This window comes from Schistocerca cancellata, chromosome 4 (assembly GCF_023864275.1).
Source record: "Schistocerca cancellata isolate TAMUIC-IGC-003103 chromosome 4, iqSchCanc2.1, whole genome shotgun sequence".
Classification (NCBI taxonomy): domain Eukaryota; kingdom Metazoa; phylum Arthropoda; class Insecta; order Orthoptera; family Acrididae; genus Schistocerca; species Schistocerca cancellata.
This window is the reverse complement of record NC_064629.1, coordinates 587,614,721-587,629,623: the sequence shown is the minus strand read 5'-3', so window position 1 is coordinate 587,629,623 and position 14,903 is coordinate 587,614,721. Positions and strand designations below refer to the sequence as shown.

Sequence of the window (14,903 nt, the reverse complement as noted above, 5' to 3'; positions counted from 1 at the left end):
CATAGATTTATGTATCTGTGTTGCTTTGAACTCCAGTGCAGCATTCAGTAAAAGCTACTTGGCTTGCCTTAATAATCTGTAACTTAAGTTTTGAAGTCGCCTCATACTATCAGTAACTGAAAAAATGTTATATCCGCTTTTAAGAAGAGTGGGGACAGCTTTGCGGCCAGTAGTCACACTCCCCTTCTTCCTAGAATTACGAGGACTATTCCGAAAGCAAGGTCTGATCGATCACGAAATGGAAACCACTATGAGAATAAAAAATGTTTTATTTGCTACAGTTTCCTACACATTCCAGCTCCTTCTCTACATAGTCGCTGCTCTGACTTACACATATATCCTAGCGTTGTACCACCTTTCCAGTAACCTCGTCAGAGAAGGCAGCCACCTTTGCTTTTCGCCAATTCTCTACGCTTGTCTACAGCTCGAAGAGATGAAACTCAGGGACATCCAGTTATGGTTAGTATTGTGGGTGATCAAACACTTCCCATCGAAAATTCTGCAGGTGCATCTTTATTGCCCCTGCAGAGTGCGGCTGAGGATTGTCATGAAGAAGGAACCGCATGACAGTTGTGTTATGTGGGATGCATGAAATCAGGCGAAATCTCTCACCAGGCCTTCATACTTGGCGGGAACCACTATTTTATAAACAGCTTTATGTGCTCACTGTGCGGTCAGAACTGAAAAGAGCGGCGTGACACGATTGACGGGCATAATAAAGATACTGCCCAACATATCTGTGCAAATCTTTATCGGATTTTTCACTGTGGTTTCCATTTCGCGCCTGATCGGACCTTGCTTTCCGAATAGCCCTGGGACATTGCTCTGCCATTGTCTCCCATGAACCCTTAGGTGAGAACAACAGGCCAGGTCAAGTGGATCTGGAGGCGCAATTTCATCACAGATCCTAGGAGGTGCTAGAAACAGAGATGTCACAGTCGGGGCCTAACTGCCACACCAACCCAGACCACCACCCTCAAGTTGTCCACTGTTAACAATGCTGTTTACAGACAGTGTCAAATTCTCCCTATAACTAGACACAGCATGCATGTTTCTCTCTCAACCTTTCACCGCATACAACTACATAATCACGCGAAAGAAAGTTCTAAACTAAGTAGATGTAAATAGACTGAAGAACTGTAGTGGGGAAAATGTGACAATAATTCTGAAAATTAGCTCATTAACATGGCTCTCAGTCCTGTCATATTGAAACTACACGGCTGCTGAACAGCGGGGTGCGCAAAGCTGCTTAAAGCCGGCCGCGGTGGTCTCGCGGTTAAGGCGCTCAGTCCCGGAACCGCGGGACTGCTACGGTCGCAGGTTCGAATCCTGCCTCGGGCATGGATGTGTGTGATGTCCTTAGGTTAGTTAGGTTTAAGTAGTTCTAAGTTCTAGGGGACTGATGACCACAGTAGTTAAGTCCCATAGTGCTCAGAGCCATTTGAACCATTTGAAAGCTGCTTTACTAAAGTACGAACTACAACATACAGAAGCAACAAAATAAAATAAGCCTTGGTCTAGTTTAGAAAGCGATTAACATCATCGAAACATTTTACCAGGGTTAAACGTAAACTAGAGCGTATGCTACTGAGCTCTTGCGCACCAACTGTTGACACGAGAATCAATAATAGCAATGCCAACACGAAAGAGGTGCGATGTGTTTACAGGACATCGCTGACCGTGTACAGTGGCCGGACGTGGGGCAGGCAGAAGAACGGCAACTGGACGGGTCTGATAGGCGTGCTGCAGCGGGGTGAAGCCGACGTGGGGCTCAGCACCGCCTTGGTCACCCTCGAGCGCAGCCAAGCTGTTGACTTCTCTCTGCCACTTCTCTACTCGAGGTAAGGCAAAGCTTGGTTAGGACACCACTGACAATGGAACTGTCCATTCGACATGTGGAAACCTGCACTGAAGTTTTTTATGCAGGAACAATACACTGAAAGAAAAATGTAAGCTGCTAAGACACACTGCAAGTATTTAACAAAATTTGAAATTTTCCGAATACGTAGCTAGCCTGTCTTAGTATTATCAGACGGCGCATGCGCAACACGGCGGGAAGATGTCCTTGGTTGACTTCACGTCAGCAAACAGGTAACGCGGTGGAACGCGATCGTAATTTGTAAAGAGACTTTCAGTTTCCGTTGACAGTTTCCCTGACAATTGTTCACAATTAGTACACGTTCGAATTTGCGACGCAGTTGTCTTTGCGGTTTGTGAAGGTAAAACTGATTATATTTTCTTTGTGATTTCTTAGTATGTGCTTGCAAATAGCATGTGTCTTTGGAGCAGCTTCCAGAGTTACACAGTAATGTGGCATCCAGTTAATGGTTTTAACCTTACCAAGATGAAATATGAAGAAGGTGGTAGCGGTATGCAATCGAAATCACCTACTTCTCCTGAAGACCTATATATGTGTATTTGTCATTGCCATTGGACATTCATTCCAATTACGTCGACGTGTCGTCAGAAATTCAGGAAACATGAGAAGAAACAGGAATTAACTCTGACCATTCCGTGAACAGGAGTCCGAGCGATGACTGTTGTGCTAATTAAAGTTCAGAACAGATACGGAATATCTTCCACGCCCAGTGAAAACATGCAAAATAATATCTTTCAGTGATAAAGTAAGGGCTGCAAATGTTTTGACTAAATGAAGGACGGAGAAAACGCATAAATTTAAGCAGTGTGCAAGCTTTCGTTTCGTAAAACGTGAACATGAATTGTGTAAATGGGAGAAAGATTTACATGAAGTGTGAAATATGCTCCAAAATGAAAGTCGCAAAAATGTGAGAGGAAAACTATCCAAAAATTTAGAACTTCTGGTGAGAGTCAATGCACGGTTATCGAGTGAGATCGCACCATGAACTGCAAGGGAGTTGAACATTACATATTCCCATGCTTCTTCGACCTAGTTAAGCAGATTCAGGAAAGGTTGCCGCAAAATTATGAAGTTTATCTCAAGTAAACGTCTAGAGGTAATACCATAGACAAGTTCGTAGTTGCCGTGAAGACGGAGCTTCTTGTTATTTCCTAAAAGTTGTGTATAAAGCCAGTCAGTCAGATTTCGTGCAAAACGGACTTTTATCATTTCATGCGATAAACAGAATCGCTTGTGCAGTCGATGAGAGGTATAACATTGGTATACGTACAACAAGGGCAGTGGTAAGTATCAGTGATGAAATGTCAGTCGACGCCCCAGGAGAGAGGAACAACTAAAGGGCATGGAAAAGATGCAGGCCATTTATCACAAGTAATTTGCTACTTCACAAGAGTTCAACGATCTTTTGTTGCACAGATACCTAAAACCTAATAAAATACAAATGATAATTAACTGCAATGAACGTAATTAACAAGAGGCAACTAATGAGTAACAATAATTAGCGCCAGCAGGAGATTTAAAATGTTAACAGCAGATCACATTTCACCAACAAATTAAATAAAATAATTAAGGAAAGGCATTCAGGCAGTTACTTCAAAATTTCTTCTATTAAACTAAATGACTGATTAGTTAATTTAAGCGAATAAGATGCACGAATTTAGGAAGGACTAACAAGTAAGTAGGACAATCAAATGTAACTCAAACACGCGACAAACAATGACAGCAATGATGCTAAAGATTACAATTCCAACATTTCGCTAGTGAAAGGGGATACTTGACATTACTGAGCATAACTTACAAGAAGTGTAGTAACATGAAATTTCACAAGTCCGGTATCTGACGAATTAATATTTTATGCAACAAGCACAGAAACAATTCTTAACGCATATATCCAATATTTTATCAATCAGAGAAGCCTCTTGGGCATAATCATGATACTGACGTGTAAAAATAATAAAATACGATTTAGCAAATTTAGCATTACACCAATATTAAAAGTATTGCGTTAAAACCAAACTTCGCCGGCCGAAGTGGCCGAGCGGTTCTAGGCGCTTCAGTCTGGAACCGCGCGACCGCTACGGTCGCAGGTTCGAATCGTGCCTCGGCCATGGATGTGTGTGATGTCCTTAGGTTAGTTAGGTTTAAGTAGTTCTAAGTTCTAGCCCCCTCGCCCATGAACCATGGACTTTGCCGTTGGTGGGGAGGCTTGCGTGCCTCAGCGATACAGATGGCCGTACCGTAGGTGCAACCACAACGGAGGGGTATCTGTTGAGAGGCCGACAAACTTGTGGTTCCTGAAGAGGGGCAGCAGCTTTTTCAATAGTTTCAGGGGCAACAGTGTGGATGATTGACTGATCTGGCCTTGTAACACTAACCAAAACGGCCTTGCTGTGCTGGTACTGCGAACGGCTGAAAGCAAGGGGAAACTACAGCCGTAATTTTTCCCGAGGGCGTGCAGCTTTACTGTATCGTTAAATGATGATGGCGTCCTCTTGGGTAAAATATTCCGGAGGTAAAATAGTCACCCATTCGGATCTCCGGGCGATGACTACTCAAGAGGACGTCGCTATCAGGGGAAAGAAAACTGGCGTTCTACGGATTGGAGCGTGGAATGTGAGACCCCTTAATCGGGCAGGTAGGTTAGAAAATTTAAAAAGGGAAATAGATAGGTTCAAGTTAGATATAGTGGGAATTAGTGAAGTTCGGTGGCAGGAGGAACAAGACTTTTGGTCAGGTGAATACAGGGTTATAAATACAAAATCAAACAGGGATAATGCAGAAGTAGGTTTAATAATGAATAAAAAAATAGGAGTGCGGGTAAGCTACTACAAACAGCCTAGTGAACGCATTATTGTGGCCAAGATAGACACGAAGCCCATGCCTACTACAGTAATACAAATTTATATGCCAACTAGCTCTGCAGATGATGAAGAAATTGATGAAATGTATGATGAGATAAAAGAAATTATTCAGGTAGTGAAGAGAGACCAAAATTTAATAGTCATGGGTGACTGGAATTCGAGCGTAGGAAAAGGGAGAGAAGGAAACATAGTGGGTGAATATGGATTGGGGGTAAGAAATGAAAGAGGAAGCCCTCTGGTAGAATTTTGCACAGAGCATAACTTAATCTTAGCTAACACTTGAGCCGGCCTCGGTGGCCGTGCGGTTCTGGCGCTGCAGTCCGGAACCGCGGGACTGCTCCGGTCGCAGGTTCGAATCCTGCCTCGGGCATGGGTGTGTGTGATGTCCTTAGGTTAGTTAGGTTTAAGTAGTTCTAAGTTCTAGGGGACTTATGACCTAAGATGTTGAGTCCCATAGTGCTCAGAGCCATTTGAAACATTTGAAGCTAACACTTGGTTCAAGAATCATAAAAGAAGGTTGTATACATGGGAGAATCCTGGAGATACTACAAGGTATCAGATAGATTATGTAATGGTAAGATAGAGATTTAGGAATCAGGTTTTAAATTGTAAGACATTTCCAGGGGCAGATGTGGACTCTGACCACAATATATTGGTTATGAACTGTAGATTAAAACTGAATAAACTGCAAAAAGGTGGGAATTTAAGGAGATGGGACCTGGATAAACTGACTAAATCAGAGGCTGTACAAAGTTTCAGGGAGAGCCTAAGGGCACATTTGTCAGAAATGGGGGAAGAAATACAATAGAAGAAGAATGGGCAGCTCTCAGGGATGAAGTAGTGAAGGCAGCAGAGGATCAAGTAGGTGACAAGACGAGGGCTAGTAGAAATCCTTGGGTAATAGAAGAAATATTGAATTTAATTGATGAAAGGATAAAATATAAAAACGCAGTAAATGAAGCAGGCAAAAAGGAATACAAACGTCTCAAAAATGAGATCGACAGGAAATGCAAAATGGCTAAGCAGGGATGGCTAGAGGACAAGTGTAAGGATGTAGAGGCTTATCCCACTAGGGGTAAGATAGATATTGCCTACAGGAAAATTAAAGAGACCTTTGGAGAAAAGAGAACCACGTGTATGAATATCAAGACCTCAGATGGAAACCCCATTATAAGCAAAGAAGGGAAAGCAGAAAAGTGGAAGGAGTATATAGAGGGTCTATACAAGGGCGACGTACTTGAGGACAATATTACGGAAATGGAAGAGGATGTAGATGAAGATGAAATGGAAGATACGATACTGCGTGAAAAGTTTGACAGAGCACTGAAAGACCTGAGTCGAAACAAGGCCCCGGGAGTAAACAACATTCCATTGGAACTACTGACGGCCTTGGGAGAGGCAGTCCTGACAAAACTCTACCATCTGATGAGCAAGATGTATGAGACAGGCGAAATACCCTCAGACTTTAAGAAGAATATAATAATTCCAATCCCAAAGAAAGCAGGTGTTGACAGATGTGAAAATTACCGAACAATCAGTTTAATAAGTCACAGCTGCAAAATACTAACGCGAATTCTTTACAGACGAATGGAAAAACTGGTAGATGCCGACCTCGGGGAAGATCAGTTTGGATTCCGTAGAAATGTTGGAACACGTGAGGCAACACTGACCCTACGACTTATCTTAGAAAATAGATTAAGGAAAGGCAAACCTACGTTCCTAGCATTTGTAGACTTAGAGAAAGCTTTTGACAATGTTGACTGGAATACTCTCCTTCAAATTCTAAAGGTGGCAGGGGTAAAATACAGGGAGCGAAAGGCTATTTACAATTTGTACAGAAACCAGATGGCAGTTACCAGAGTCGAGGGGCATGAAAGGGAAGCAGCGGTTGGGAAGGGAGTGAGACAGGGTTGTAGCCTCGCCCCTTGGTTATTCAATCTGTATATTGAGCAAGCAGTAAAGGAAACAAAAGAAAGTAGGTATTAAAATCCATGGAGAAGAAATAAAATCTTTGAGGTTCGCCGATGACATTGTAATTCTGTCAGAGACAGCAAAGGACGTGGCAGAGCAGTTGAACGGAATGGACAGTGTCTTGAAAGGAGGATATAAGATGAACATCAACAAAAGCAAAACGAGAATAATGGAATGTAGTCGAATTAAGTAGGGTGATGCTGAGGGAATTAGATTAGGAAATGAGACACTTAAAGTAGTAAAGGAGTTTTGCTATTTGGGGAGCAAAATAACTGATGATGGTCGAAGTAGAGAGGATATAAAATGTAGACTGGCAATGCCAAGGAAAGAGTTTCTGAAGAAGAGAAATTTGTTAACATCGAGTATAGATTTAAGTGTCAGGAAGTCGTTTCTGGAAGTATTTGTATGGATGTAGCCATGTATGGAAGTGAAACATGGACGATAAATAGTTTGGGCAAGAAGAGAATAAAAGCTTTTGAAATGTGGTGCTACAGAAGAATGCTGAAGATTAGATGGGTAGATCACATAACTAATGAGGACGTACTGAATAGAATTGGGGAGAAGAGGAGTTTGTGACATAACTTGTCAAGAAGAAGGGACCGGTTGGTAGGACATGTTCTGAGGTATCCAGGGATCACAAATATAGCATTGGAGGGCAGCGTGGAGGGTAGAAATCGTAGAGGGAGACCAAGAGATGAATACACTAAGCAGATTCAGAAGGATGTAGGTTGCAGGAAGTACTGGGAGATGAAGAAGCTTGCACAAGATAGAGCAGCATGGAGAGCTGCATTAAACCAGTCTCTGGACTGAAGACCACAGCAATAACAACAAGTTCTAGGGGACCGATGACCTCAGATGCTAACTCCCATAGTGCTCAGAGCCATTTGAAACATTTGAAAACCCAACTTCAAACAGGGAAAACATGGAAGGGGGCAGGTACCCCCGGTCAGGTCCATGTAAGATGGTCTAGAATAACGGCCACTTCAGGTCAAATTGACGTTAGAGTGTTACGAGATAGAAACACAACTTATGAGAGATGTCGTAGCAAGCCAGAGGCTACGGTGAGACGGGAAGAGGCGCGCAGCCCGTGCTCGCGTACGCTGCCGACGCAGACAGGCTGCGCCCGATGAAATAGTGGGTAACAGATAACACCCAAACACTACGAACAACTCTGAAACCCGACAGCAGACAAGCAGACATGTAATTCATGCATAATAATCATAGAACACATGAAAATGCTCAAACTAAGACAAGAAACTCAATGTGAGCATGGCCCCAAGCCCCAACCAAACAATATGTATTACAACAAGAATATTACAGTAAGAATTACTAAGAGGATTAATCAGTTACTCTCACAATAAAATATAACAAGTTGATGTAATAATCAAGAATTCACAGGGCTACTCAAACACAATAACTTAAGTGATTTAAAAGGTAACGGGCAAATATTTAGGGCTAAAAATCAATCAACTACAATAGTAATTGTATTTGGAACAATGAATGTTAGTTTTCTTTGAAAGGGCAAAATCTCACCAGAATTATGGAACTTAATTACCCAAATGAGCGAAGATTCACTGGGCCGCTAGCGTTTGCTTACCATGGCCGTAGGCAATTTTATAGTTGTTACATCAGTCAGGGAAACAACAACTTCCAGTAGAAATGAGACTCAATTTCGACCTCAGTGGTCACTAATAGACGTGGCGGCCTGGAATATATGACACAATTTCAGGCCCGAATGACAAGATAAGCTGATACTGAACAAGTTGCAGTCAACAGGAATTTTAAAACTCATCAAATATGGCACTTAGATAATTTCAAACAGAAGCACAATAAAGTAAATTTAATACTTCAGACAGAGTGACGGGAACCATAGGCAATCCAGCGCAACAGGAGCAACTTCAACACGGGAGCACATATGTCAATCAAGCAACGAGTAGTACCGTACCCCCAAAGGGCAGAACAGACGGCACCAGAAAATGAACAACACTCCAACACCCACATCAGCAACTATGCCTCCTTAATACAGGGTAAACCGGCTGCGTCGACATTAGGCTCAAGTATTGCCGACCAACACAAGTCTACCGACCCCGGGCCGGTTGGACAATCGTGCGCCCGTAAGCTCCATAAACAGCTCATCTTACGTCACATACGCTCTCTCTCTCGGCTCAAGTGGGTTACTGTTTCAGGAACGTCAAGGCAAATTAAGATCAAAAATTAAGAAATAGGACTATTTGCTTATAAAGTTATGTAATCGCCGTAGCAAAATCTGGAAAAATGAGAGAGAATAATTTTCAGTGCTACATTCGAAATACCTTCCTAACATTTGCACAAAATAATTCATTGCTTGTGCTGGACTTTTGGCCTGGACGTAATGACGCCTCTTTCTTTAGGAGGACGACGAAATATAATTCGGATTCCACCAGGAGCTATAGTCTGATTCAGCGTCACGATAAAAAATTTCAACAATGTACAGCATATTTTAGAAAATTGTCGGACAATATAATTTCCGACAGCTCTGTATCATTTCAGGTTTACCAGCGGAACAGTATGGTTAAACGTCAGTCATTTCTGTATTGTCAGTTTGCATCACCACATTTTACGAGTTTGACCAACTATGCTGGTACGCAACACAATACGCAGAACAACGGGCATGACCATTTCTTGCTCTATTCCAGATCCATCTAAATAAAACACTAGTAATTACTGTGACGTGCCTGAAAGCATTAATTTTTCTTTTATAAGATGTGCCTAGTGTAGAGAAAATGCTTGTTTCAGTCATCCAACAGACACTTCGCATTTTTGTGACGGCTACAGGAAATAAAAAATTGTTATAAGAACTGTGCTACAAAATTGTTACAAAATATTTAATGTCAACAAATAAAAGTCCAGATTGTTGGAAATCGTCTGTAATGTAACATCATACACTGCCTTGATTTTCCTTCCTCTGCTAGACACTTGTGTAACAAGTACTTCTCTGCAACCGTTTAGCTGTCGATATGAACTGCAAGTTATTAAAAAATTAATGATATGAGCCATTTCTCATATGGCTTAAGGGCTCAAATTCACGTGTTTGGCCGGCCGTGGTGGCCGTGCGGTTCTGGCGCTGCAGTCCGGAACTGCGGGACTGCTACGGTCGCAGGTTCGAATCCTGCCTCGGGCATGGGTGTGTGTGATGTCCTTAGGTTAGTTAGGTTTAAGTAGTTCTACGTTCTAGGGGACTTATGACCTAAGATGTTGAGTCCCATAGTGCTCAGAGCCATTTGAACCATCACGTGTTTGCACGCTTAAGCTACGCGGGGCCACGTCTTCCTGTCACGACTGCGTCCGCGTATACGCCGATTCGCGATCTGCAGGAAAGGCTCTTTCTTATCAGCGGTTCTACGTGCGGCAAGAATAAGTAACTTTAACATTTTTAATGAATCCTAGCAGTGCGCTAAAGAAGTTAAAATTTTTAAAGTATATTTCTTTCGGTGTAGTCTTCCTGCGTGAAAAATTTCAGGGCAGTTTTCAGCATGTCGGATTTGACCGTTTGCTTGTGAAATTTACTAGGGCGATCTTATTGGAGATGTCAGGCCTTTGTCTCTCTCTACACTTCTAGCTGACTTACCCATATAGTTACAGGAGTTGGATAAAAATATGGAAACAACAAAAACGCAACACATTACAATGTCTAACACGGTGTAGTAAAACAACTTCCATTCAAAACAGCTTCCAGTCGTCTTGAAATAGATATATACAACTCCTGTATGGTTTCCAAGGCAATCTTATACTATTATCTCTGTAAAATAGTTCAGGTAACAATGATGGATGTGGAAAGCGATCATGCACTCTTCTCTCTAAAGTATACCACAAAAGCTCAATAATCTAATGATATTAAGATCCGGAAAGTGTGGTGCCCAAGGGCGATGCGACAATTCACACTCGTGCTCCCAAAACCAGTCCTGGACGATGTGAGCTGTGTGAACAGGGGACCTGTCGTCTTGAGAGGCAGCATCATCATTGGGAAACAAACACTGTACCATGAGAAGGACACGATCAGCCAAAATAGTCACATAATCTTTGATTGTAATGCGACCTTCAGAGTAATGGTGTGGCCCATAGAATACCATGATGTGGCTGCCCAAATCATCACCGACACCCAGCCATGTTGCGCTCTTGTGAAATAAACTCGACCAGAAGTTGGAAACGGTGTACAAGACTCATCCGACCAAATGAATTTCTTCCATTGGTCCTCAGCCCAGGTTTTATGGCTTCGGCACCACGGTTTTTTATTATGGGAATTTGTATCGCTGACGACTGGTTTTAGAATTCCAGCTCATCCGGCAATTCGCTGCTTCTGGAGCTCCCTCCGTGTTGTGGTGCTGAAACTGTTCGCAAGTGTGACATTCTGTTCTGCAGTGACTTTTGCAGCAGTTGTCGTCCTATTTTTAGTCACAGCCCTCTTCAATGATCGTCTATCATGATCAATCAATACAAAATTCGTCCGAGTTGTGACTTAGCCAGCCGAAGTGGCCGTGCGGTTCAAGGCGCTGCAGTCTGGAACCGCAAGACCGCTACGGTCGCAGGTTCGAATCCTGCCTCGGGCATGGATGTTTGTGATGTCCTTAGGTTAGTTAGGTTTAACTAGTTCTAAGTTCTAGGGGACTAATGACCTCAGCAGTTGAGTCCCATAGTGCTCAGAGCCATTTGAACCATTTTTGTGACTTAGCGGAGGGTGTTTTTCCGCTTACCCGGTATGCGGTATAATTCTTCGATACAGTGCCTCTTGAACATCGAACATTCCAGATCCCTTGGCTACGCAAGTACCTACCGTACGAGCACCAACATCTTGCCCAGGTTCGAATTCACTTAGCTGCTACATAAAGCACTTGCAACTACACAGAACACTGTTCTGACCACGATTGACGCTTGCAACCTATTGAGGACATTGCAACTTGCCGTTCGTAGTCAAGTACAACAGCGCAACCTGCAGGCTAGGCTGGCATCTGCGTTTATGTTCAAACATGCATTTCTCGCTGTCGTTCCATACTTTTGTCTAACCCCAGTCTACTGAGACCTATAGTTTAACATGGACTTCCAACCATAGTGCAACTTCGCATTTTTCACATTAAGAAATCAAGTGAACGATGCGGTAAGTGGCAGACAGAAACCTCAGACCGACTGAGAATTTAGCCGTGGTCCTTTGGGTCAACAGCCTGACACTAACCCACACAGTTACTTAATCGCATCTATAACTGGCACAAATAGACTTCACGGGCTGGAGTGGGTTTTCAGCAAACAAGTAACCACTCAAGTTTATTCAACACTTCGGCAACGCTGGTTTTGTTGTTGTTGGTGCACCGTTTTAGACATAGTTCCACGCATATCTCGATCCGAGACATCTCGCTGAGTGACTGCCAGTGTTCAGCTGTCTTTGAGAATTTGTATTGTTAGTAACCTTAATATGCTGTTTCAAATGGTATTTCCATTTCGCACCTTCGGCTTTACGACTTATGGTAAATGGAAATGCCGTGTGGCTAAGGTCTCCCGTCGGGTAGAGCATTCGCCTGGTACAAGTATTTCGAGTAGACGCCACTTCGGCGACTTGGATGTTGATGGGGATGAAATGATGATGATAAGGACAACACAACACCCAGTTCCTGAGCGGAGAAAATCTCCGACCCGGCCGGGAATCGAACCTGGGCCGTTAGGTATGACATTCCGTCGCGCTGATCTCTCAGCTACAAGGAACGGACACGACTTATGGTGCTGCACTGCCTGATTTCAGTGGCTTTTATCAAGTGTTAGCACAAGGGAACAAGTCAGAGTCTATAAGAAAATCAATGATCCCATATTAAAATAAGTTACAGCTATGGTAGTAGTTTAGCCAGCGGCTTTGCCGCAGTGTTAACACCGGTTCCCATCCGATAACCGAAGTTAATCGCTTTCGGACTTTGCTAGCACTTGGACGGGGGACCGTCCGGGTCTGCCGAGCGCTGTTAGCAAGCGGGTGCACTCAGTCCTTGTGAGGCCACTTGAGGAGCTACGTGACTGAGAATTAGCGGTTCTGGACACGAAAACCCACAACGGTCGGCCCCTCCATATCCAAGTCCAATGACGCCTATCGGCTGAGGATGCCCAGATCTGAGGGGGAGGTTCAATTGGTTCTGAGCGCCATGGGACTTAACATCTGAGGTCATCAGTCCCCTAGAACTTAGAACTACTTAAACCTAACTAACCTAAGGACATCACACACATCCATGCCCGAGGCAGGATTCGAACCTGCGACCGTAGCAGCAGCGCGGTTCCGGACTGAAGCGCCTAGGACCGCTCGCCCACAATGGCCGGCTCTGTGGGGGAGGGAGACGGGGGGGGGGGGGAACAGGGGTGTTTGCCCCGGGCGGAAATTTCAGTGGGAACCAAATTCATATTCTTGAAGAAAAAAATTTTGCTTCAGAAAGCGCCTAGCATCCAGCGCCCGTTGGTCTATCGATTATTCATATGATTTGAAACGCATTCCTGTTGGTTTTTGAACATTTTTAAACATTCTGAGTTGATTTCTGAACGAATCATAAGCTTATTTCTGACTGCTTGCATAATGTACGTGATGTCTCCGCCAGGGGAATCCCCGTTACATCAATAAATAAACAGTTTTCCCGCAGACAAAAGGGGACTGGGCTAAAAGAGTTGAGCCGAATAAATATGAATGCCAATCGCTGTTTGTTTATGTGATTGATAAGGTGTACCAATGATCGGCGTTGTTATAGTTATTAGCGAAATCCATGGAATCAGACTAACATAGTGGAAATAAAGGACTAACAGAAATAACAGGTAAGAAAGATTACATATTGCCTTCTCGGTGTATCCAAGAAAATGAAATTTTGACAGAAAATTTTTGTCAGAGCGCTTCACTACTCAAGGGCCAGTTGTACTGTCCCCGGTTAGCAGCCGCTAAGTTTCATTCTCGGAACAGCGCGGAAAACGCGTTGTACTAATATGCAATAACGCCTAACCGGAGAATAAATGCGGGATAACTAAACCGGTGATTCTGGTACGTTTAGTGAAGTTAACCAGATAATAAGTTTTGACAATGACAGGAATAGTTACAGACTTAGTAGTGACAAGATTGTTTATTAGAACGAGGAAGGAGAAGAAATGGGACATCACACAAATTATATGGAAGAATATGACGATTCTAAAGTCATAGAAAGATTTCGTACTACTACTTTTCGATCTCATGCTTGAGAAACTGGAGCGTATGAATGAAATGTGAAAGTATCTCCTAACATAAAACTTTTTACTTGTAGTAGGCCTAATTAGGCATATGATATTGGTACTTTGTGAATTATATTCTGTCGCGTTATTTATGTAAATGAGATACATAACAGTGACCATTTCTGCCAAAACAATTTCGCTTATTTGGCGTGTGTTACAATTGCTGCAATATTAAAAAGGCTTATTTCGTTTTATCTAACAGACAGTGACTAAGAAGACGTAATCAAATCGAGGAAACACACCAGACTTGGGAACTGTTCGTATTAACACCTTTTTCAGTATTAGACAACGACATTTTGATTTTTCATTTAGCAGAACGCTTGACGAACTTTCATGAGGTAATAGAAGGCAGCAGCGAAATTAGAGGGAAAAACTATTGGGATCTAAGGATTGAAGAAATGAGTACTGTCTTGCTTGTCTTTACTGGTTTTATGTTTCCTGTATTTAATTTTATGTCACACTAAATGGAAAGTTACTAGCTAATAGGCATCAAAGAGTGCAAATTCTTTGAAGAGTTCTTTTTCTCCCGGTTAGAAATAATCCCACACAGTATTAATTGTTTTTTTAAGGGGGGGGGGGGTAGGACGTCAAACCAGCCGACTGCTAGCAGGAGAGGCGCCATATAACATTTTAATATCCCTGTCCTGAGTATAGGTCTGATGGCTTCCATCACAAAGCATACACGTTTGAATCCCACAGAGCGAAATACAATGACGTGCGATAGAAGTATGCTGTTTGAAGAGGTGTGGCACTGCACTACGACACACTTAGACCAAATAACATGTCTTACATTTCTTCGAACGTTTATGTTTTACACCTCAAACTCTTCAGAAACACGAGCACTACAAAATGAACATATTTTTAAAAAATCTACTTTTTTAAAAAATTTTGTCGTCCTATCTCAAACGCCCGAGGGGGGGGGGGGGAGGTGCACCACT

The 14,903-nt window shown here is 42.8% G+C and overlaps 1 protein-coding gene across 1 annotated transcript in view; it reads left to right on the top strand.

Moving 5' to 3' along the window:
* The window catches only part of LOC126184339 (glutamate receptor-like), a 149,550-nt gene that overhangs the window by 28,016 nt on the left and 106,631 nt on the right, over nt 1-14,903 (top strand). Inside the window, exon 3 of the mRNA XM_049926716.1 lies at nt 1,668-1,841. Within this exon, the coding sequence (XP_049782673.1) occupies nt 1,668-1,841 (174 nt within the window). The remainder of the gene's footprint in view (nt 1-1,667; nt 1,842-14,903) is intronic.